Below are 25,667 nucleotides of genomic sequence, written 5' to 3' on the forward strand. Positions count from 1 at the left end.
TTCAGACTGACCATTATTTAGCTTGTGCTTTTTTTTGTTAGCAAAAATTCATTATCAGTTTCTGCCCCTGATATTTCAGCAAGGGATTTTCCAGAGAAGCAAATTATGGATTCCAGCAGTAATTATAGTAAAGGATAAGGAGATGAGGGGAACCAGTAAATCAGAATAGAATGGCATTTGTCATCCCAACTCTTTAAAGTTGAGATGCGTATATGGAATTTATTATAGAGATTTTTTTTTCTTTTTCTTTTCTTTTTTTTTTTTTGCAAGACAGATGGGGTTAAGTGGCTTGCCCAAGGCCACACAGCTAGGTGATTATTAAGTGTCTGAGACCGGATTTGAACCCAGGTACTCCTGACTCCAAGGCCGGTGCTTTATCCACTACGCCACCTAGCCGCCCTATTATAGAGATTTTGACAGTATCATTTGTCAACACTGAAGAGCAGTTTTGACTAGAACCACATAAAAGAAATGGTGGAAGCAGAGTTGCCCAGTAACTATTTTTGAATTTGACTGTAGATAATTATAAAATATGAAGTCCTAACTTTTCAGCACTATAATGCACTTTTTTGTTCTCATGATATAACAATAAATTATCCCAAATTCCATGGTATTTGATATATTTGCTATTCTAGAGTACTGCAAGAGTTTCTTTTATCCAGAACTGTCTTCTGTTCCTGTCCTGCAAAAGGGCTTGATTCAATTCAATAAGTATTTATTTTTTATTGAATATGAGGGAAATATGTCTTAAATCTTTAGGTCTGAACCAGGCTGATATGAAATAACTTTAGAAATCATTATTTAGGAAAAGTACTAAAGTGTTGATACTTCTGTTAATAATGAAATGTGCTGTCTGTTGAAAGTATGAACATTTTAAATATCGGAAAGATTATTCAGTTTTAAGATCTATTCTTTCCTATGGGCATGTTACATTTTTCGTCTCTATTTTTTTTTAAAATTTTTATTAAAGATATTATTTGAGTTTTACGGTTTTCCCCCAATCTTGCTTCCCTCCCCCCATCCCCACCCCACAGATAGCACTCCGTCAGTCTTGACTTTGTTTCCATGTTGTACCTCAATCCAAATTGGGTGTGATGAGAGAGAAATCATATCCTTAAAGAGAACAGAATTCTCAGAGGTAACCAGATCAAACCATAAGACATCTGGTTTTGTTTTTTTTTTTTTTTCCGAATTAAAGGGAATAGTCCTTGTACTTTGTTCAAACTCCACAGCTCCTTATCTGGATACAGATGGTACTCTCCTTTGCAGACAGCCAAAAATTGTTCCCACTTGTTGCGCTGATGGAATGAGCAAGTCCTTCAAGGTTGAACATCACTCCCATTTTGCTGTTAGGGTGTACAGTGTTTTTCTGGTTCTGCTCATCTCACTCAACATCAAGTTTATGCAAATCCCTCCAGGTTTCCCTGAAATCCCATCCCTCCTGGTTTCTAATAGAACAATAGTGTTCCATGACATACATATACCACAGTTTGCTAAACCATTTCCCAATTGAAGGACATTTACTGGATTTCCAATTCTTTGCCACCACGAACAGGGCTGCTATAAATATTTTTGTACAAGTAATGTTTTTACCCTTTTTCCTCATCTCTTTAGGGTATAGACCCAGTAGTGGTATTTCTGGGTCAAAGGGTATGCACATTTTTGTTGCCCTTTGGGCATAGTTCCAAATAGCTCTCCAGAAGGGTTGGATGAGTTCACAGCTCCACCAAGAGTGTAATAGTGTCCCAGATTTCCCACATCCCTTCCAACAATGTGATCATTATCCTTCCTGGTCATACTGGCCAATCTGAGAGGTGTGAGGTGGTACCTCAGCGAAGCTTTAATTTGCATTTCTCTAATAATTAATGATTTAGAGCATTTTTTCATATGGCTATGGATTGCTTTGATCTCATCTGTAAATTGCCTTTGCATATCCTTTGACCATTTGTCAATCGGGGAATGGCTTTTTGTTTTAAAAATATGACTCAGTTCTCTGTATATTTTAGAAATGAGTCCTTTGTCAGAATCATTAGTTGTAAAGATTGTTTCCCAATTTACTACATTTCTTTTGATCTTGATTACATTGGTTTTATCTGTGCAAAAACTTTTTAATTTAATGTAATCAATCATTTAATTGGTTTTTAGTGATGTTCTCCAACTCTTCCTTAGTCATAAACTGTTCCCCTTTCCATAGATCTGACAGGTAGACTAGTCCTTGATCTTCTAATTTGCTTATAGTATTGTTTTTTATGTCTATGTCCTGTAACCATTTGGATCTTATCTTGGTAAAGGGTGTGAGGTGTTGGTCTAATCTAAGTTTCTTCCATACTAACTTCCAATTATCCCAGCAGTTTTTATCAAAGAGGGAGTTTTTATCCCGGTGGCCTGACTCGTCTCTATTTTTGTATGTGTGTGTGTGTGTGTGTGTGTGTGTGTGTGTGTGTGTGTATATATATATACATATATATATATATATATATATATATTCAGATAAATTAATATACATTTGCTGCTTCCCTATCTTGTAACTCATTGGACAACCCTGCTTCCGCCATTTCTTTTATGTGATTGTAGTCAAAGTTTTTTCCTCACTATTGACAAGATGGCAAAAACCAATTCACTTTACAAGGGCAGGTAAAACCAGTAGGAGAGTTATAGGAAGAGAGACAAGAGGAAATAACTGCACATTAAGAAACTTAGAACCACAGAAGTTCCCTAAGACCCAGTGGGAAAATGAGGAATCCTGCTGCTAGATGTCAAGTCCCCTTGCTAATCCATTTGAATGATTGAGAATCCTAATGTAGGGAGCAGCATTTTATTTGTGTTCCAGCAGTATGGTAGGAGTTTTTATGAAGGCAGGTGGTCAGAAGAAAAAAATATAGATTATCTAAATGTAGTTTATTTAGGGAGATAACTTGTAGTTTAAAAAATTATGCTGATAAAACATTTTTTTACAAATTACTGGATATTAAATTGATTTCCTATTTAGCTATATCAAATAATAACAGTTGCTTAAAGGACAAATGCATGTTTTTTTTAATATTTTATTTACATGTAATGGTAGTTTTCAGCAATCATTTTTTGTTTGCAAGAGTTTTAAGTTTCACATTTTTCTCCCTCCTTCCTTTACCTTTAGATCTGACAGAAAGCAAACTAATATAGGCTATATATGTATAACTCTACTAAACATAGTTCCATATTAATAATGTTATGAAAGAAGTATCAAATCAAAATGGGAAAAAAACTTCGAGAAAAAAAACCGTAATACATAAGACAACTTCAAAAATTGAAGATAGTAAACTTGGATCTACATTCAAACTCCACAGTTCCTTCTCTGGATATAGATAATATTTTTCATTGCAAGTATTTTAGAATTGTCTTTGATTATTTTACTGCTGAAATGAAAACAAGTCCATCATAGTTGATCATCAACCAGTGTCGTTGTTGGTGTGTATAATGTTCTTCTGGTTCTGCCTACTTCAGTCAGCATCAGTTTACACAAGCCTTTCCAGGTTATTCTGAAGTCCTGTCTCTCATGATTTCTTATAGAACAGCAGTGTTCCGTTACATTCATATAGCACAATTTCTTCAACCATTCCCCAGTTAATGGGCATCCTCTCAATTTTCCATTTGTTGCTCCTATGAAGAAAGCTGCTTTAAAAATTTTTGAACATGTGGATTTTTTACTTCTTTTTGTAATCTCTTTGGGATACAGACTTATTGCTGGATCAAAGTTTTATTGCTCTTTGGGCATAATTCCAAATTGCTCTCCAGAAAGATTGGATAAATTCACAACTCTGCCAACAATGGCGCTAGTGTCCTTGTTTTCCCACATTCTCTCTACCATTGATCATTTTCGTTTTTAGTTGTATTGACCAATATGATAGATGTGAGATAGTACTTCAGAATTGTTTTAATTTGTATTTCGCTAATCAATAATGATTTAGAGAATTTTTTCATATGACTGTAGATAAAATGCTTGTGTTTTTTAACTGGTGATATAGTATATTAAAATGAATTAATTGCTTTTCAGATACAGATAATACTTTCAATATCTGGATTAAAAGATGTCAAGAAACTAAAAATAGTAAGTACAGTTTTGTATATTTAATATTAAACTACTTAGGTTTATCAAACAAAGATTTTTGTTTCGGAGTAATTTTTAATGATTTCTCTGGCTTTGAACTTAATATTTTAAAAACTTTGATGTTCTCAGATTTTTTAAATTATGTAAGCACAATATACAGAGTTGCCCTAACCAAAATAGTTTTGCAGTAGGGTTATTATTTAAAAAAAGTTCTATACAGTTTTTTATAAGTAAACTCTGTTGTAAAGTTGTGAATGTTTATAATGCTACATGGCTGATTTTCCATTTATAATAGTTTCTGTGGGATTAAATTCCTTCTGTGATGTTTCATCTAACAGTTTTTGAAACAATATTATATGTATTAAAGATGTTAAGTGAGATTTATATACTCTTTAGGTATTCATGGAAACAGGCTTCTTAGTTTCAGATTTGTGTATTGTATTAGACTGACAATTGAGTGACAATAGAAAATTACTTGAATTGATGTGTTATGTTATGATTATATCAGTGAACTAAAGATAAACCTTTTGTTTTTAATGTCTTTTTCACTCAATTGAAAATGCAGAAATGATAGACATAAACTGTGTGGATTATATGTAATTGTTATCTTGACCCATAAAAGAAATATATTTGCAGTTGCTTTTAAGCATGTCAGTTGTGCCTGAAAATGTGTCGTTTTATGTTTTAGAATTAGCATCAGAACCTGGAATGGTAAGCTCTACGTTTTTATTTTTATCATGTTTGTTTTAGTTTTATTTTAAGTACTAAATATATATGTGACAATTTAGAATGAACAAATTCTCAGTTGAATTGTTAGTGTTTATGGTATAATAACTTCTATTATTTAAAAATTGAAATTAAATTCTGTTCTTGGCTGATAATTTTCAAAATATAGAAAATTATCTTGGAATGTTTTAATGCTGTTGGTATACATGAAACAAATTAATTTAATGTTTTGATGTTTTGAAATATACCATCTTTTTTCTTTTTTCTCCACTAGTATATTAGTAAGATAGTTAAATTGATTCCTGAGAAGCATTTAGTAGGTTATAATTCACATTTTAAAATATGTCTATATCTAATATTTAACCCCTTACCTTGTATGTCATCGGTTTTCAGTTGGTGTTCAATGAAATTGAAATAGCATGCTCAAATTTTTGCCTTAGATTTCTCCTGTCTTTATTGAGTTTAGTTAATGTTAGAGATGAATAAAATCTCCAAATCTCTACCAACTTTATCCACCAGGTGCTGATCAGAAGTCAGCACATAATTCAATTAATTTAAACTAAAATTTTCTATTTCTATTTGATTTTTAACTAGCATTAATTTACTTTGAAAAAATATATATCATCAATAATATATATCAACCCAAGTTGATATATATTTTCATTTATTTATATTAATTAAATTTAATTGTTAAATATAAATATGATTTAAAAATCAATGTTATAGTTGCTTTTAGAGTAAATATTCACATTTTCTAAAGTCTAAGCAATACTTTAATTACTGAATATATTAAAATTGAGATTTTATAATTTGTTTCCCTTTATATTGAAATTGTTTTATTATGTGATCTTCTCTTTGCTCTGTCTTAAATGAGGTAGTGTGTGATAAAGAAAATAATACAGCACAGAGATTGGAACTAAAAGCCCAATTGTAGCATATTCTTAGCCTCCCCCCCCCCCCCGGGATTATTATTTTTGCCACCATCTTTATATGCTCTCTTTGTCACTCTTGTAGCCTTACTTTTTTGATTGTCTTTTGAATTTAAAAATTTTCCCCCCAATCTTGTAGCTTTACTCTTTTAAAATAATCATATTTCATTTATCTCAACAAGCATTTAATTTCTCTTCCTCCTATCCTGCTACCCTATCAGTGGGGTAGGTGGGACCAAAATCCTTTTAATGCTATCTCTTATGTCTATCTTTTGTCCTTTCTGAACTGATAATTATTAAAATGCCCTTTTATGTTTGATTAATTCTTAATCTCTACCTGTAGCTGTTGAATGGTGATAACATTTTTGTTAATCATAGGAGATTTGCATACCCACTAAAATTTAGTGTTATAAGTGACCTATATGAGCCCAGCTCTCTCTTTTTTCTTTTGGCAAGGCAACTGGGGCTAAGAGACTTGTCCAGAGTCACACAGCTAGGATGTAACAAGTGTCTGAAGATGAATTTGAAAGCTCATGTTCTCTTAATACATCTAGAAATGTACAGCATTTTTAATGAATTTTGTCAATTATAAGATAGCTTTGAATTTAACTCTGGTCAGTAGTTCTAGGTTAGATCCATATTTGGATTCATCCTTCTTTATTCCTCTTCTTTCCTACCTAATGGAACATTATAGGACTACAGGGTTTTTACAGGCTTTATTATAACTAATCTTTAATTTCATCCCAACTTGATTGAGAGGCATGACCTTGGGAGCCTGGAGAATAGTCATATTCTATTCTCTAACCTGTGTTTAATGATGGACGAGAGAATATTTAGTTGAGTAAGATATTGTCAGGGTTACTATGGAGATATTTCTGTTTGTGTTCATAGCAACTTTATAATGTCCATATATGTATATGTAGAAATTGTGACTTTTGAATTTTAGTTCAGGAAGTTAGTGTATCTTCCTTAAAATTAACATTTTTCTATTTGTTGCTTCTCTTGTACTTTTTCCATTTTTTTCACATGCCCAATTTCTTATTGCTCAGAAGAAAAACAGTCTATGAAATTGAAAGATATTTATAAAGTCATTAAAATATTTTCCATTTGAAGATTCCATTCTTTATTCTGAGGATACATATGTAGGAAAGAATAAGTGTCACATTTTAAGAGTCCTTGAATACTTAGCTTCCTTTTAAAATTTTTTTATAGAAATTTTCCTTCATTTAAAAAAATGATTTATTAGTGCTTTGTATCACTTTTATTTCCTCATAATTTTCCCCTACCACTAGAACCCTTTTTTATAATTGAATGAGTACTATCTAGCAGTTGCATATATGCAGTGTATACTACATTCATAATTTATCATGTCTACTGAGAGGACAGAAATATATACTTTATTAGTAACATTTGGAGAACCAAGGCTGATCACTGTATTAACTCCGGATTCAGATTTCTTTTAGTTTGCTTTCATTTACATTATAGTCATTTTTATTCTCCTTACTTTAGAAAAATTTTCTTGTTTCTCTGAGTTTCTCATTTTCCATATTACTTAGCACATATTTCATTACATTCACAAACTTCAGTTTGTAAGCCATTTTTCATTGTCAACCAGTGAACATCAGGCCCTGGGGATACAGCAATAAAGTCAAGATCAGCTCTACTTTAAAGAAAACTATTGGAGGGATTCCACGTGTTTACAAATAAGTAGAAAAAAGATATTTTGCAAAACAAATGCAAAACAGTGTTTCCAGTTTTTTTTCCTAAAACCAGAGATCTTTTATTTTTGAGTCAAATTTTCATTTAGCTTTCTCATTATCAATGTAGTTAAACTTTTAACTATGAAGTTTGAAAGTGAATGCATTTTAATGTACAATTGTCAGTCTAATATATAAATTCTTTTTTTAATTTAACATGCCACAATCAAATTGTACAACAGCAAACCCAGCAATCAAAAATCAAGTAAGTATTTTCTTTCTTTTTGTTCAAGTATATAATAAAGTTTGGTTTTATTGGCAAATATATTTGAAAGAAAATATTTTGAATAAGACAATTTTTTGTCCTTTGAGATTTTTATAAGTTTTTATTCTTCGATTTTAGGTGACAAATCACTTCTTTTTAACTTTTTCTCTTTTAAAAAAATATTTATTTATTTTGAATTTTACAATTTTTCCCCTAATCTTGCTCCCTAAGTATTTTATTTCTAAAAAAGTGTTAAGTTGTTCAATAAACAATTTTTTCTTATTGGGAGGTGGGATAGGACAGGGAAGATCTTGAAGCAAGGATTCTATGATTTTAAAATAACCTTGTGCTTTTTTATTTCACCCAGATTTTTTAAAATTAATTCCAAGGGTGTTTAGTGATTAGTATTAGTGTTTCAATTTAGTTTGAATAACTGCATCTTGAATTTTCTTTAATCTTGAAGTTATTTCATCAGCTTCATATTTATTCCTTTATCACCTTTCCATAAATTAGGAACAGTTAACTTGCTTCTCTTTAAGTCTCATAGTTACAGTAGCTAAGCAAATTAGTAATGTCATGGTTAAGAAAACTGATAGTTAGGCCTGTGAAAATTTAATAAATTATGCCTCTCATTTTGTTTTCTTCACTGAAATTTTCATGGAAACACTTAGCAAAACAAGGGCAGCAGATGCTCAGGGCCATTCTTGATAGAAGACTAATTGTTATGTATAAGGATTAGCATTATAGGGATGCTAAACTGCTTATGAGCAGGTCCTCCCCCTGACATTGTAGGGGTTGCTGTTCTGGGTCCATTATGCTTCCCAAACCTCTGCTGATAAACCAGTTTGATAAGAGGTTTTTCTCACCTTTGGAAGAGCAAAGAAGAGGGGTATAGAAAAATGCATATCATCTTGATTATTACAGGTACACAACTTTTCCAGTAATTTTATATTTTCATGAGAATTTTTTGGGGGCAAGCTTATATGTATTTTACAGATAAGTGGAATAAAGAGTATAGGAAATATGGGAGCAGCATTGACAACAAAAAAAAAAATTTAAGTTGGTAAAATTTGGTAGGTGATGATAGAAGACTACCAAACAATTTTTTACGAAATTAGTCCCTCTTTGTATATTTTGAACTGGGAAAAATATACCGGTTCTAGATCTTTTCTGTTTTTTAAAGAAAGATTTGGAATTCTTTTCCAATATAATCCATTTAACAAAGCTACATTTCACCATAAATTAGTACTAGGTTGAAAATATTAACAGAGTAATTCGCTCTTGTCATGTTAGCAGAAGAGAAAAAGCTTTGGATGAGATGGTCAATGGAGGAAAATGGGCCCTTGGGCTTGACAGAGAACAACACTATAAGTACCACAGAGTATTTATGTACATCATGATTGTTTAAGCATTTAGTGATAAAAAAGTTAAACATTTTCTTAGTATTGACAATTTTGAGGCCAAAACTGGACAGAATTAGAACTCTACTTTGATAGCTCTGGTGTAAAAAGAGGAAGCACTCAGCATTCCTTAAAGTTTTGAGCTAACTACTCAGCTCGACCTGTTGATTAGTAAATCATTTTTAGTTGTTTCTAGTTATATCACTGAAACACTTTTTGAACTTCTATCTATCATCACTTTATGTCTTGAAGGAATACAAAGAAAATAATTTAATATTTAGCTTAAGCAAAACAAGATTTGGAATGCCACTTATAAAATCACAGTAATGATGGGTTTTTTTGGATTTTCTATACTATTCTTTCATTTAGATATTACCTACAATAACCAGATACTTACTTTGCTGTTTTGTTCCTCAAGGTGGAGCCCTTGGTATTTTTAAGAGTATAATTTTTTTTCTTTGATAAAATGTCAGAGAAGCAGTGATTTTTGTTTGTGAATTAATTGGTAACTTCCTTGTTTTGGGAGCAAATTCTTTTAGTGATCTTATGATGATGAGGGAACAGACAGAGAACTAAAATGCAGTGTCTATTTCTCCATTATAAATTTTTTTTTTTTTTTGTTATTCATAGCCATACAAATGAATTTTGTGTTTACTTTTTTTATCCTTTTAAAACTTTGTATTCTTTTTTTTTAGGTTTTTTTTAGGTTTTTTTTTTGTGTGAGGCAAGTGGGGTTAAGTGGCTTGCCCAAGGCCATCCAGCTAGGTAATTATTAAGTGTCTGAGACCAGATTTGAACCCAGGTATTCCTGACTCCAAGGCTGGTGCTTTATCCACTACACAAAACTTTGTATTCTTATATATCAGCAAAGCAAACTAAAGTTACTTAGTATTTACTTGTATTTTAACTTAATTTCAGTTTATAAAGTTACATAGAATTTTTTCAGTTACTCTTTTAAGTGCTTCAGATTCTGTTCATTCTCATTCTCTTTTCCTCTAATATTCATAGTTCATATGTACTCTGTTCCTCTCAGTTTGATCTTTTCATTTCACATTATTTCCTAAGTCTTTCTAGATTCTTTGTCTTCCTCATACTTTTTTAGTCTTAATTTCATTAAAGTATTCCACTTCATTTGATTCCCTTCTATTTAACAACTCCTCTGTTATTGGATATTAGGTTGTTTCCAGTTTTTTGCAATGTTATGTAAAGTTGTTATGACTATCTTTTAACATATTACCCCTTTTATTTTTTTTAATTTTATATTTATTCTCATTTTGTACAAATGTTTTTATATATTAATAAAATATTCTTGTTTAAGAGTAAACAAAATACCACATTCCCCCCCCCCCCAATAGACTCGCTTGAGTGATAAAGGGGAGAGAAAAAATTAAAATTAAAATTAAAAAATAATAGTAAAATTGTAGGTATGGCCAGGTGGCGCAGTGGATAGAGCACCAGCCCTGGAGCCAGGAGCACCCGAGCCAACATTTGGTCCCGTACACCCAACAATCACCCAGCTGTGTGACATGCAAGCCACCCCAACCCCACTGCCCTGAAAAAAAAAACAAAAAAAAAAGGGGGAAAAAGGACCCAAAATAAAACAAAACAGTAATAATAGTAGGGGCGGCTGGGTGGCAGACAGCACTGGCCCTTGAGCCAGGAGCACCCGGGTCCAAATCCGGCCTCAGACACCCAACGATCACCCTGCTATGTGGCCCCAGGCTGGCCACCCAGCCCCATTTGCCCTGAACCCCCCCCAAATAATAATAATATTATTTTCTTTTTTTTTTTTTAGGTTTTTGTAAGGCAAATGGGGTTAAGTGGCTTGCCCAAGGCCACACAGCTAGGTAATTATTAAGTGTCTGAGGCCAGATTTGAAGTCAGGTCCTCCTGACTCCAGGGCCGGTGCTCTATCCACTTTGCCACCTAGCCGCCCTAATAATAATATTTAAAAAATGTGCTTCAGTCTGTATTCCAACACCATCAACTCTGTTGCGGGTGGATCACATTCTTTATGTTAAGTCCATCACAAAAGTTACTTCTGTATTTTTCCACCGTTGCCATTGCTGATTGCAACTCCCTCCTTTCGTCTTTCTCCACTACCATGTACTATATTTTCTCTCTCCTTTCACTCTGATTCTGCTGTAGGGTAGCTGAGTGGCACAGCAGACAGATCCCTGGCCCTGAGCCCCCCCTACCACCCCTTAGGCCCAGCATCCACCTGACCCTATGGTCCCAGACAGGCCATCCAATCCCAGCCCCTTGCAAGCTGTAAAAATGAAAATGTGTTATATCTAACCACTCTCCCCCCATGGTCCATCCTCTCCTCCATCACTCACATCCCCCCCCTTCCCCCTGTCCCCCCTCTCCTTCTTACTTCAGATGCCTATACCTCATTGAGTGTATATGCTATTTCCTCTCCTAGCCACCTCTGATGAGAGAGAAGATTCCCTCATTCCCCCTTGCCTTCCCCCCTTCCATATCATTGCAATGGCTCATTGGAATAAAGAAAATTCTTATTATATGAAATCTCTTGGCCTATTCCCCTTCTCCTTTTTCTTTCTTCCATTACATTTACCTTTTTTCTATTGACTCCATTTTTACACCATATTTTTATCTTCAAATTCAGCTTTTTCCTGTGCTTCATCTATAAAAGCTCCCTCTACCTGCTCTATTAATTGAGAAGATTCATATGAGTATTATCAGTGCCATTTTTCTATACAGGAATACATGCAGTTCATCATCATTAAGACCCTCATATTTTCTCCTCCTCCGATCTCTGTGCTTCACCTGAGACCTGTATTTGAAGATCAAACCTTCTTTTCAGCTCCGGCCATTCCAACAGGAACATTTGAAATTCCCCTAGTTCATTGAAAGTCCCATCTTTTTCCCTGGAAGAGGACATTCAGTTTTGCTGGGTAGTTGATTCTCGGTTGCATTCTAAGCTCTTTTGCCTTCTCATATATTATATTCCAAGCCTTACGAGCTTTTAACGTAGTTGCTGCTAAGTCCTGTGAAATCCTGACTGTAGCTCCATGGTATTAGAGTTGTGTCCTTCTGTCTGCTTGTAATATTTTCTCTTTGACTTGGGAGTTCTGGAACTTGGCTATAATATTCCTAGGGGTTGGTTTTTTTGGGATCTCTTTCTCAGGGGGGATCGGTGGATTCTCTCCATTTCTATTTTGCCCTCTGCTTCTAGGATATCAGGGCAATTTTCCTGTAGTAATTCTTTGAAAATGATGTCAAGGCTCTTTTTCCTGATCATGACTTTCAGGTATTCTAATAATTTTTAAATTATCTTTCCTAAATCTTTTTTCCATATCAGTTGTTTTTTCAGTGAGATGTTTCACATTTTCTTCTAATTTTTCATTCTTTTGGTTTTGAAGTATTGAGTCCTGATTTCTCCTAAATTCATCAGTCTCCCTGAGTTCTGTTCTTTGTCTGAAGGATTTGTTTTCCTCAGATAGCTTTCTTATCTCTTTTTCCATCTGGCCAATTCTGTTTTTTAAAGCATTCTTCTCCTCAATAACTTTTTGAACTGTTTTATCCATTTGACCTAAGCTGGTTTTTAGCATGCTGTTTTCTTCATCATTTTTTTGGATTTCCTTGACTAAGCTGCTGACTTCATTTTCATGATTTTCCTGCATCTCTCTCCTTTCTTTTCCCAGTTTTTCTTCTAACTCCCTCATTTGATTTTCAAAGTCTTTTTTTGAGCTCTGTCATAGCCTGAGCCCAATTTCTGTTTTTCTTGGAGTCTTTAGATGCAGGAGCTTGTGCTTCCTCATCTTCAGACTGAGTGTTTTGATCCTTCTTGGGCTCATAGGCAAAATATTTCCCAATGGTGTTCCTCTTGTTTCCTCTGCTTGCTTATTTTCCCAGCCTTAGCCTGGTTTTGGGGTGCTTCCTGAGCTTTTGGGACACTCCCACAAGGATCTCAGTGTGTGAGGCTCTGTTCTCCTTCCTGGTCTGTGAATGACCATAAGTGCCCCCCTCTGCCACGGGGCCGAGGTGGGGGGGGGGCTGCTGTTCTATTGGGGGGGGGCCTAGACTGCTTTACCGGCTCCGCCTTCTTATGTTTCCTGGATCTGGACTGCCTTGGCCATGCTGCTTGATGTGTGCCCTGAGGGCTGGACTTCACATGCTCCCTCTGGTAGAGGTTCCCTTGCTGTTACCCCAATTTGTGCGCGGTGCTCCCCAGGGCGTAGCTCAGGAAACTCCCCCACTGCTCAGTGGCTCCTAGCTCTCTGGGGCTGCCTCTGGGAAGATGAAGTTCTTTTGCTCTGGCTGGCGGCCCCTGCAACCTCGGGGAGCAGAGGAGCCTTTTTTGCTCTTTTCCAGGTTACCTTTAGTAGGAGAACTGCTTCACTGGGTCCCTCTGTGGGTTCTGTCTCTGGAAAATTTAGAGTCCCTAGTTTGTAAGTTTTATGAGAGAGCACCTGAGAGCAAAGATCCTCTCTTGTCACCATCTTTCTCCGCCCCCCCCAGTACTTCCCTTTTATTGTTTTTATAATCCTTTTTACTTTACATCTCCAATCATGGAATTATTTGTTTTTTTTTTTTTTTTTTTTTTGCAAGGCATACAGGGTTAAGTGGCTTGCCCAAGGCCACACAGCTAGGTAATTCTTAAGTGTCTGAGACCTGATTTGAACCCAGGTACTCCTGACTCAAGTGCTGGTGCTTTTTCCACTATTCCACCTAGCCGCCCCAATGGAATTATTTGTTCAAAAATTATGATTATTTTTGAGTTACCAGATTGCTCACTAAAATGGTCATGCAGGTTTGCATTTTTTACATTTTAAATGAATATATGTGTTTCTTTATAATCCTGCTAAGATTAAAATTCTTTGAACTCAAGTTTTATTTGAGGTAGAATCTTTTTTTTTTTTTGCAAGGCAAATGGAGTTAAGTGGCTTGCCTAAGGTCACACAGCTAAGTGTCTGAGGTCGGATTTGAACTCAGCTACTCTTGACTCCAGGGCCAGTGCTCTATCCACTGCACCACCTAGCCACCTTTGAGGTAGAATCTTAAAGTTATTTTAATTCACTTCTCTGAATATTAGTGAAGTTAAGCATTTTAAAAATATTTCTTAAGAATTTATGTTTCCTTCAATGTTTTGGAAACAGTGTTGAAACAAAGAATTTATTTCTTTTGAAAATTGTTGACAGATTTTTGCCCTTTACCTCTTATATTTTGGAAATTATCGCTGTGAATTTTTTTTTGCAATATGATTTTTTTTTTTGTTTTTCAAGGCAGTGGGGTTAAGTGGCTTGGGCCCCAAGGCCACATGGCTAGATAATAAGTGTCTGAGGTCGGATTTGAACCCAGGTACTCCTGACTTCAAGGCCAGTGCGCTATTCACTGCACCACCTAGCCGCCCCCATTATGATATATTTTAGATGAGTTTTTGCTGTAAATATATTACCCAGTTTATTTTCCTTTTCTTTGTATTACTGAGTTTTGATGCATATAAATTTTGATTTTCATGTAGGAAAGTATATCAGTTTTGTTCCTAATGATTCCTTGCATTTGTTTCAATGAAAATAATTCATTTCTCCACCACAATTGTTATAATTGCCTTATTTCATTTCTCCTATCTCTTTTGCAATTCCATTTTAAAAGTCTCTTATTTGGTTTAACTTTTTTGTGCTTACTTTTAAGGTATGACTGGTACCAAACAGAATCTCAAGTAATCATTACACTCATGATCAAGAATGTTCAGAAGAATAACATAAATGTGGAGTTTTCAGAAAATGAGGTGATTCCTTTCTTTGAATCTTATTTACAGTTGCTTGTTCATCTTAAATAGTATCAACTGCAAATATAATATGCACATTAATCTTTATTTTTAACCTGGTCATTTAGGCATTATTTTTTAGTTTAAAATTATCTTGGGCTCAATGACTTGACAAATCATATGAAAGTTTAGGTATGCTTTTTAAAAACAATTTTTTTCCTAGCTTTGAAATTTGGTGTGGAAATAATTTAGCAGTGCTGAGAAATGTGTTAAGTTAGTCTGTTCAGTAGTATGTTTATGTATAATGTTCTAGTTTTTATTTTCATATCTATAAATCTTAGTGTTTTCTTAATGAATATGTAGTGACTTGGTGGTTGTTTTCAGATTAGTTTATAATAACTGAATTTGGTCGTGAATAATGTGAGACAATTTTAAGTATTTGTTTTTGGTTTTGAGATTCAAAAGTGAAACATAGGTACTTTTTATCGTTTCTTTCTATTCATATTATTTTAGTATAGTAGAAAAAAATTTTTTCTTTGAAATGTTTTCTATTTTTTTGTTTTCTAGTTTACATTTAAATGTATATATCTGATACCAAATTGAAAAATAAAATATTTTTTGAGATTTCCCCCTTAGATCTGAAATTTTACTCAAACAGTACACATTATCCCCAGGAGTATTCACGTTCTTTGAGCTAAATTTAATATGAATATTTTACACTAAAGTTTAATAATATTCTTATTCAATAGTTGTCTGCGGTGGTGAAACTTCCATCTGGAGAGGACTATAGTTTAAAGCTTTCCCTTATTCATCCTATAGTACCTGAACAGAGCACCTTTAAAATACTTTCAACAAAGGTAAAGCATTTTGTTTGTTTGTTGTTGTTGGTTTTTTTTTTAGGATTTTGCAAGGCAAATGGGGTTAAGTGGCTTGCCCAAGGCCCCACAGCTAGGCAATTATTAAGTGTCTGAGGCCAGATTTGAACTCAGGTACTCCTGACTCCTGGGCCAGTGCTCTATCCACTGTGCTACCTAGCTGCCCTGCAAAGGTAAAGCATTTTGAAAAGGTTGATTGCTAATAATACTTTTTGAAAAAGATAAAAACTATCAAAGCAACTTTTCTTTTGCTTTTAATTCTAAAAGGCAGCATTAATATACTTTAAAGATATGAACTTAGAAATAGCCTAGTTTGAGTATCAAAAACTTTGTTAAGCTCTGTTACTAAATAAAGTGATTTTTTTAAATTGTTGCTGCATTTTTGGATTTTTGTGTAACTGTGGTGAATATAATGGTTAAGGATTGAGGACAGTAATGCCTATTTAAGAAATTGAATTCAACAGATATCAAATATCCACTGATGTAAATCACTGCATGTACTGTGTATGGGATAGAGGAAAATAAGTCCTGTCTCTTATGAGGCATGTGAGAAGGGTTAGTAGAGATGAACCAAGATAAACTACATTTATATTTAGCTTTGACTTGGAGAGGTACAACTAAAGCCATGATAATTCAGAAATGAGAAGTATCTTTTTTGGCAGGGCAATTGCAGAAGGCCTTGTGAATTATGTGGTCTTTGAACTGGGCTTTGAAATATAACCAGTCTTTCAGCAGGTAGTGGTGGTGGGGAGGGCAGCATAGCCAAAGGGGAATGGCATACACTAGATATGAAGGTGGGAAAGTAGTGGATTGGTAAGTGTTTCATTTTGTTGGTTTTTTAGGTTTTTGCAAGGCAATGAATAGGGTTAAGTGGCTTGCCCAAGGCCACACAGCTAGGTAATTATTAAGTGTCTGAGGCTGTCCACTGCGACACCTAGCGGCCCTAAGTGTTTCATTTTGAATGGAACATATTGTGGTTTCAATTGTGGAACTCCTTGTATGTAAAACTAAGAAGTTTGGCTTTTATTTCTTGCCTATCACTAAAAAAAAAAAAACAACCCTCTTTTTTCTATGATTTTATAAATCTGCTTGTTTTCATATATTATCTTACTGTCTTTGGTCATTCTTTTATAATATTAGGATGACATTGTTCCTTTTTATTTTTAATTATAGTAATGATAACATTAATGATAGTAATAGAAGTAGTAACATTTATATCATATTTTAAAGTTTGCAAAGAGTTTTGCAAGTTTTACTTATTTTAAAAAAATTACTGTAGATAACACTTTGAATTTCTTTTGCCTTAATTAAATGAGAGAATAGCAAATCATTTAAATTATAGTTTGAATGCAGGTTTTTTTTTTTTGAAGGGGGCAGCAATTGGCATTAAATGACTCGCCTCAGGTTCTTCAACTAGTAAGTATCTGAGACTGGATTCAAATTCAAATCTCCCTGACTTCAGGGACAGTGCTCAATCCAGTATGCCTCCTAGCTATCTCTACACGTTACTTTAATTGACTCTTACAAATTTTGCATAAACATATTCAAGTAATTGTCACCATTCAGAATTACAATACAAAAGAGATGACAGTCAAAACATGGAGACTGATATTCTGAGATAAGCATGAAGTGAAAGTCAGTTGACTTGGATTCTAACCCTTGCTCAAAAACAATTAACTATATGGGGATGTCATACATCCTCAGTTTTTGACCTCAGTTTTCTTTAAGTGAAGGAGTTGAACTTGATCCATTAATAGCTTTTATTAAGCCCCTTATAATGTGTCATATGGGCCCTGGGGATAAGAACATAAAGTTAAAACATTCTTTGCACCCAACTCTGCGGTCATGCAGTCAACATTGTATCAAGGAAGCAGTGTTTATACCTATATATGTGTATAAATGTATTTGTTTATATGTACAGACACATGCATGTGCACTCAACTCGGTGTATCTGTATGTATTTGTACATATATGTAACATATACACATGCAGAAAATCAATACAGGGTAATTTTAGAATGAAAAAAAACTAGAATTTAGGGGTCAGACTGATTAAAAAAAGCCTCATTTAAAAGATGGTGCTTAGTGGGGAGCTGGATGACTCACTGACCCTGGAGTCAGGAGGATCTGACTTCAAATACAGCCTCAAACACTTAATCCCATTGCCTTGTAAAAACAAAACAAAAAAAAAGGTGATGCTTGATCTAAGCTTTGAAGGGATTTAGGGTTTCTAAGAACCAGAGGTGAGGAGGAAGTCAGTTAGGAGGTTAAATGGACTATCTGTTCAAAAGGATCAAGGCAGGTGATGGAATGTCTTGAATGAGGAAGGTCAGTTTGGGTGTGGCAGTGGATTGAGTTTTGACCTTGGATTTAGGAGGACAGGAGTTTGAATTTGATCTCAGACTCTTGAATCTTAACTAGCCTTGTTACCTTGGGCAAGTCACTTAACCTTGATTGTCTCACATCCAAGGCCATCTCCAGTGGTCCTGATCTGTATCTGACCACTGGACTCATATGACTGGAAGAGAAAGTGAGGCTGGTGACTTAGCACATCATCCCCTCACTCCAATTCATGTGCTTGTCATGGCATCACCTCCCTGATGTCATGGTCTTCTTCAAAAATAAAGGACAGATATTATTAAGGCAGAATGATTAAAGGGGAGTTTGGAAAAGTAGATTGGAGCCATATTGTGAAAGACTTTAAATTATAAACCAAGGAATTTGTGTTGGCTACTAAGGATAACAGAGCCACTGCAGTTTTTTTGTGAACAGGAGAGTGAGAATCACCTGTGGCTCTATGGAGAATGAATTGAAGAGGGTAGAAACCACCTGGTGGGGAGACTAATTAGGAGACTATTACAATAATGTAGTCAAATGTAAACTAGAGTTTTGACTTTCTCACCTGTTGGTATATTGATTGGTAGAAGGGAGAGTTTCTGACAAGGTAGAATTGACAACATTTGGCAGCTGACTGACTACAGAGGTAGGTGAGGGAGAGTGAGGAATTGAGGAAAGTCTCCCTGGCTATCAGCCTACATGATGGAAAGGATATGTGAAACCCCTTCTAGCTTTAAAATTCTGGCTATAAAGTCTAATAGATTAATGGGAATGAATAGCTCAGTTTCTTCAATAATAATATTATTTTAAAGATGTTTTCAGATAGCTTGTCAATGAGAGGACAGTTGAAATTACTTACAAGGGTTTGATATTAATATGCAGGTTGTTTGAACTTGGTACAGAATAAATATGTACATCATTGTGCTGACAATTCTTGATCAACATAACTTGATCCATTTCCATTGTCTGTATCTTATCTTATGGCCAGTATTCATTTGAATCCACTGAGGAGAGAAAGATTTCAGTTCTGTTTCTTTAACAGAAATCTCTTGGCTCTGAAAATCTTATGAGAGGATATGATGTCAGTATGCTGCTTCTACCACAATGTTAGGATGAGCAAAAAAGGGGAGGCATGTTGTTATCAGTGTTTTATGGATGAGGAATCTGAGACAGAGAGGTTGAGACCTATCCAAAGTCACATAGGAGAGGAGAGATTTAACCTCCAGTTTAACTGACATCAAATGTACTGCTCTGTCCACCACACCATGCTCTCATCTCCTTAGTCCTGGACTCTGTGCCTCTTTAAATATAACCTGAGCACATTAATTTTTCTGGCTACCATTCTTTAATATGGATTCATGTTGAGCTTTCAGTTCCTTAAAACTTTTTTTTTTTTTGCAAGGCAATGGGGTTAAGTGGCTTGTCCAAGACCACACAGCTAGGTAATTAAGTGTCTGAGGTTGGATTTGAACTCAGGTACTCCTGACTCCAGGGCTGGTGCTCCATCCACTGAGCCGCCTAGCTGCTCCTACTTTAAAACTCTGAGATCTTTTCCCCATGAATTTCAGTCTAACCATACTTCTGTCTTAACTTCAAAATTTCTTCACCATATGTATGTCAGATTCAGTCATGATGCCAAATCTAAGTTCTTATGTAATCAAGGGGAGCAGGATATTTTTCTCTCTCTCTCTCTCTTTTATTTTTAGGCTTTTGCAAAGCATTGGGTTAAGTGGCTTGCCCAAGGCCACACAGCTAAGTAATTATTAAGTGTCTGAGATCCGATTTGGACTCAGATTCTCCTGACTCCAGGGCTGGTGCTCTATTGATCTATCCATTGTGCCGCCTAGCCACCCCAAAATCAATACTTTCTTTTTTTTTCTTTTTTCTTTTCAATTTTTGCAAGGCAGTGGGGTTAAGTGATTTGCCCAAGATCACACAGCTAGGTAATTTATTAAGTGTCTGAGGCCGGATTTGAACTCAGATCCTCCTGATTCCAGGGATAGTGCTCTATCCATCACACTACCTAGCTGCCCCAGGATGTTTCAAACAAATCTCATCTTTGTTACTTTACAGGTTCCTTATTCAAAGAGACTAAAGGCATGCTGAGGAGGCTTGGAGAGATTTATACTTTTTTATTGTACAGCTTTTCTGGTGAGAGGCTATAGGGTCAAGTCCACTCATAAATCTGTCTGCCCAAGTTTGCTTATCAGTTCCCCAAAACTTTGGTCTACATCTTCCCCTTGTCTGCTCTACCTTCAAGCCATTGCCTGCTTGATCTAATCACAAGCATGGTCTGTCCCCTAGCCTGGATATTTATAGGGTTTAAAACAAAGCCAGCATCATGCCAGGTCTGAGACTTTAAATTAGCAAGTATCTTAAACTATAAACAAGGTGTATAACTGGCTACCTGGACTCCATCTAAGGGACATCTTTTTTTTTTTTATATATAAGTATACCATTTATACTTTTCTCAAAATCACTGATAGAAAAGTTAAACAGCACAAGACCAAGCACAAATCCCTAGAATACTGAGTAAATAAAGAATAAAAAGACATTTATTAAGTGCTTGCTATTTGCCAGGCATTATGCTAAACCCTGGGGTTACAAATGCAAAAAACAAGACAATCCCTGTCTTTTAGGAACCTACATTCTCATAGGAAAGACTACACAGAAATAGGAAAATGGTGGCCTTGGGGTAGGCATTTTGTTTTGGAAAGTCATTGGAATGTTAAGTGGAAGGATAGTGTAATCATTTTGTCATGTTCTTTTCAGAAGTGGTCATATTGATTTGAATATTATTACTATAGCTAGAGGTGTGGGAAGAGAGAGAAGTAGAATGAGAAGAGGAGAGGACATGTACTATGCAGAGTCATGAAGTTGGAGGGAGAACAGTGTGGGGAGTCTGAGTCAACCTGAGATATGACAAATTCTCATGAAATGCTGGAGTGCTGCTATGGATGCTGAAAGTATGAAAGTGTCCAGAAAGCATCCTAGTAGGTCTGGTCGGAGTTTGAACAGGACTAGATATGGCAAATGCTTAACTTTTCAGGAGCACAATCCCCAAGGGCAGGAGCTGGAGTGTTGAGTTGAAGGTTCATAAATCTTGACTGTCAGAAATATGGGACTGTGTTTTGTTCTTTGCAACTCTCTCTTTTTTTGTTTTTTGAGAAAAGACAATTAAATGACATTAGTTTTCTTGTCTGTAAAATAAGAAAAAAAAATTTTACTTATGAGAATTCTTCATACTCATTTCTGAAGGCATGGTAATCTATCACAATTTGTTCAGCCATTTCCTAATTGATGGACACTCATTTGCTTCTAGTCCTTTATTGTTGCTATAAATACTTTTATACATATGAGACCTTTCTTTTTGTCTTTGATGTCCTTGAGGTATATGCTTGAGGTGACATTTCTGTGAAAAAGGACATTTGTACAGTGTGATGATTTTTCTAGTAAAATTCAAAATTGTTTTACAGAGTGGTTGAACAAATATATAGCTCTATCAGAAGTGTATTTTACCTTTCCAACATTGATAATTTGGATTATGTATGAGATGTTGGCATGTGATTTGAATAATTTTTCATATGGTTGTTGATAGATTCCATTTCTTCTTTGGCAAACTGTTTTGTTAAAGCCTTTGTAAGGAGTCCAGCTTGATTAAAGTTTTTAGGGGAAGTAATTGGAAATTATTTTCTAGGGTTAGTCACTGCTAGGCCTTGGTTTCCTGTAAAATGAGGGGACTAGTCTACACTGTAAATTCTTTCTAGCTTTAAATTCCAAGAAACAACTAGTTGACAGGAATATAAAAGTTCTTAATTGTCATAGTAGGGTATAGAGTTTGGGCCTTCTTTTTAGAGAATGCTCAAAGACTATTACAGATTTTTGAGTGGAGAAATAACATGATCAGAGCTAGGTGACAAATGTAGGTACTAAGTATATCTCTGCACAAACACATTGCTAGCTTTGGTGGTGAAGATATCTTGACATATTTCTAGACCCATTCGTGGGTTTTTTTTTTTTTTGCTAAAAAATGGAGCCATTTTCACACAGGTACAGGAACTTTGTACAATTATAAAAAAATTTAAGTGAAATTTTAGTTTAGTTGGAGAGGACAATTAGAATACTAAGTGAATTAAAGGAAGAAACTCTCAATACCTAGAATTTTATATGGTTTCTGTGTTTAGGAGCTAGTATATTTTTGGGGAGGCAGAATTCTTTTTTTTTTTTTTTTTTTTAGATTTTTCAAGGCAATGGGGTTAAGTGGCTGGCCCAAGGCCACATGGCTAGGTAATTATTAAGTGTCTGAGGTCAGATTTGAACCCAGGTACTCCTGACTCCCAAGGCTGGTGCTCTATTCACTGCACCACCTTGCTGCCCCCTCACTGTGCCACCTAGAATTCTTAAACATTTATGAGGAGCAGGAGTACTTAACTTGGGGTTCATTTCAGGGGATCCATGAACTTGGATAGGGAAAAAATTACTTTATTTTCATTAAACTTTTATTTCCTTTGAAATCCAATGTATTTTATGCATTTAAAAAGATTATTCTGGAAATGGGGTCTTTAGGATTCACTAGATTACCAAAAGGGCCCATGATGTAAAAAAAAAAACAACTCAAGATCCCTTGATATAGAGTTAACTTTCTAAGCCTTTTCTACTCATCTGTGTTTTGTTGCATCAAAGAATGTGTTTTTTTTTTTTGACACATTTTGTCCTCCTCCAGTTAGAAAAGGAGCCAAATCTGTGATTGAATTTTGACCTAGTAGGTCTTGAGCCTTCCATCACCTGCTGGGTGATGTGTGCCCTCTGATAAAAGGTGGCAAAGATCAGGGCCAGCTTCCCCTGTCCCAAAGGACTTTTCCCTTTGTAGAGGGAGTCTGTCACTTCTGATGCATTTTCATCTCTAGCCTCCTCAGTTGAGGAGTCAGATATTCTTCATCTAGCCATCATCCACAAAGGTACCATCTTGATGTTCAGGAATTGTGAAATCCCTTTCTCTGACCATAATCTATTGACTTTGGATCTCTTTTTTTTGGTTTTCCCCTTACAAAACACCTTTGGATCTTTTCCATTCAAGTGTTGCTGAATGAAGGGGAGGGACAACTATTTTGGAAAGAATCATGCAACCATTTTTCCTGAGTCTACTCCAGATTTATGTGACACAGTCTTAAACTGGGCCCTTAATCCTCCTCCTTCTAAACTTGCCTTAACTCACTATCTCACTCTCCACAGCAGCTTTTCCTAATCTTTCATCGGTCCTCAAATCTCCCATGTCTTCCCTTCTAGGTCACACTCTCAACTGAAGACTTAGTATCATATTTTACAGAAAAAAGTGAGACCATTTGTCAGGAGCTCCTTTCCCCCCCTTTCCTTTTTTTTTTTTTTTGCTTTTTTAGTTTTATTTATTTAAGGTAATGGAGTTAAGGGAGACTTGTCCAAGGTCACACAGCTAGGCAATTATTAAGTATCTGAGGTCAAATTTGAACTCAGGTCTTCCTGACTCCAGGGCCAGTGCTCAATCCACTGTGCCATATAGCTGCCCCCCACTTTCCCCTTTTCTTTATTTCCTATTATTCAGGTACTTTCTGCCACTGTCTCTTCTATCCCTCTCTCACATTATGAAATAGCATTCTTCCTTACCAAGACTAACCTCTCTACCTGAGCAAGTGATGATCCCATTCATTTATTACAACAGAGAACTACCCCCCATCATCTCCACTCTTTAAAACTTATTTTCAGTTTCTCCTTGTCTGCTGACTCCTTTTCTATTGCCTACAAACATGTCCCTGTCTCTTTCCATCCTGAAAAAAATTTATCCATTTCACTTGATCCATCTACCGCTGCTTACTCTCATCTTCTTTCTCTGCCCTTTGTGACTCAACTCAAAAAATTGTCTACAATTGTGGACTCTTACTTTTTCTCCCCTCAATTTCTTCTTAACTTCTTACAGTCTGACTTCAAGTCTTATCTTTCTACTAAAACTGCTCTCTACAAAATTACTGATGATCTTTTGGTTGCCAAATCCAATAACTTTTCCCCAGTTTTTCTTCTTCTTGACCTCTCTTCAGCTTTTGAACCTGTTGAGCGCTCTCTTCTGGATACTCTTCTCTCTAGGATTTAAGAGTTGAATTCTCTCCAGTTTCTCCTCTTTCTTGACAGCCCCTTCTCTGTCTCCTTTGCTGGATCTTTGCCCAGATCACATTCTGTCTTGGATCCTGTTTCACTTGGTAATATCAACTCCCATGGATTTAATGACCTCTCTCTTTTTTTTTTGTTTGTTTTTTTGGCCAGGCAGTGGGATTGAGTGACTTGCCCAAGATCATACAGCTAGATAATTATTAAATGTTTGAAGTTAAATTTGAACTCAGGTCCTCCTGACCCCATTGTTGATGCTCCATCTACTGGACCACCTAGCTGCCCCAATGACCTCGTCTTTGTTGACAATTCTGACTATTCTCTCCCAACTACTTTGCTAACTTTCAGTCTCACATCTCCAGCTACCTTTCTGACATCACATATTGTCTAATAGATAATTTAAACATGTCAAACAATTCATTAGTTTTTCCTCCAAATCCTCCTTGCTCTCCTACCTTCCCTATTATTTTAGAGGGCAATACTAGAGGACACTCCCAGTGCCTCAAGGGGCCTCACAACATAGGAGTCATCTTCAATTCCTTATTATCTGTTAAATCCTCCTACAACAACCTTCCTCCCTTCCCCCCCCAACCATGTTCAGTCAATTGCCATGCCCCCTTCTCTTCTGATCTTGCCTCCACTCTAGTACAAGGCCCTATCACTTTATTTCCTGAGTACTAGAGTAGCCTTTTTGGGAGGGGGGGGGTGTCTGCCAATCTCAGTTCTTCCCCCCTCTGAACCGACCTCAATTCAACTACTCATTTTCCTATAAAAAAGGTCCAGCCATGTCACCCTCTACTTAATAAATTCTAGCTATACCCTGTTATTTCCAGAATCAAATATAAAATACTCTGGCATTCAAAGCCATTCATAACCTAGCATCCTTTTAACTTTCCAGTTTTCTTCCACTTTATTCCTCAACACATATTCTTTGATCCAGTGACACTGACCTTGTGGCTATTCCACAGACAAGAACCTCAATTTCTTGATTAAGGGTATTTTCTCTGAATATCCTTCATTCCTGGAATACCATCCCTTAACTTTGTCTTCTAATTTCCCTGACTTCCTTTAAATCCCAAGAAAAATTCATTTATAGGAAGCCCTTTTCAACCCATCTTAAATCTTTAGTGCCTTCCCACTGTTATTTACTGTTTATTTTGTTTATAACTTGTTTATACGTATTTGTCATCTCTCCTATTAGATTATAAACTTGAGTGCAGGGACTGTCTTTGGTCTTTTTTTATCCTCAGAACTTAAATTTATTTCATTTTTTTTTTTTTTTTTTTGCAAGGCAGTGGGGTTAAGTGGCTTGCCCAAGGTTACACAGCTAGGTAATTATTAAGTGTCTGAGGCCAGATTTGAACTCAGCTACTCCTGACTCCAGGGCCAGTGCTCTATCCACTGCACCACCTAGCCGCCCCTGTTTCATTTTTTAATGACAGTATTACATACTTTAGATTTACCAAAATAAATTTTATTTGGA

The 25,667-nt window shown here is 35.5% G+C and overlaps 1 protein-coding gene across 1 annotated transcript in view; it reads left to right on the top strand.

Moving 5' to 3' along the window:
* SUGT1 (SGT1 homolog, MIS12 kinetochore complex assembly cochaperone) overlaps nt 1-25,667 on the top strand; it is a 69,498-nt gene that overhangs the window by 12,614 nt on the left and 31,217 nt on the right. Inside the window, exons 6-10 of the mRNA XM_074191764.1 lie at nt 4,034-4,087; nt 4,776-4,798; nt 7,682-7,704; nt 14,763-14,859; nt 15,588-15,695. Of these exons, the coding sequence (XP_074047865.1) occupies nt 4,034-4,087; nt 4,776-4,798; nt 7,682-7,704; nt 14,763-14,859; nt 15,588-15,695 (305 nt within the window). The remainder of the gene's footprint in view (nt 1-4,033; nt 4,088-4,775; nt 4,799-7,681; nt 7,705-14,762; nt 14,860-15,587; nt 15,696-25,667) is intronic.

Source organism: Macrotis lagotis, chromosome 6 (assembly GCF_037893015.1).
Source record: "Macrotis lagotis isolate mMagLag1 chromosome 6, bilby.v1.9.chrom.fasta, whole genome shotgun sequence".
Taxonomy (NCBI): Eukaryota; Metazoa; Chordata; class Mammalia; order Peramelemorphia; family Peramelidae; genus Macrotis; species Macrotis lagotis.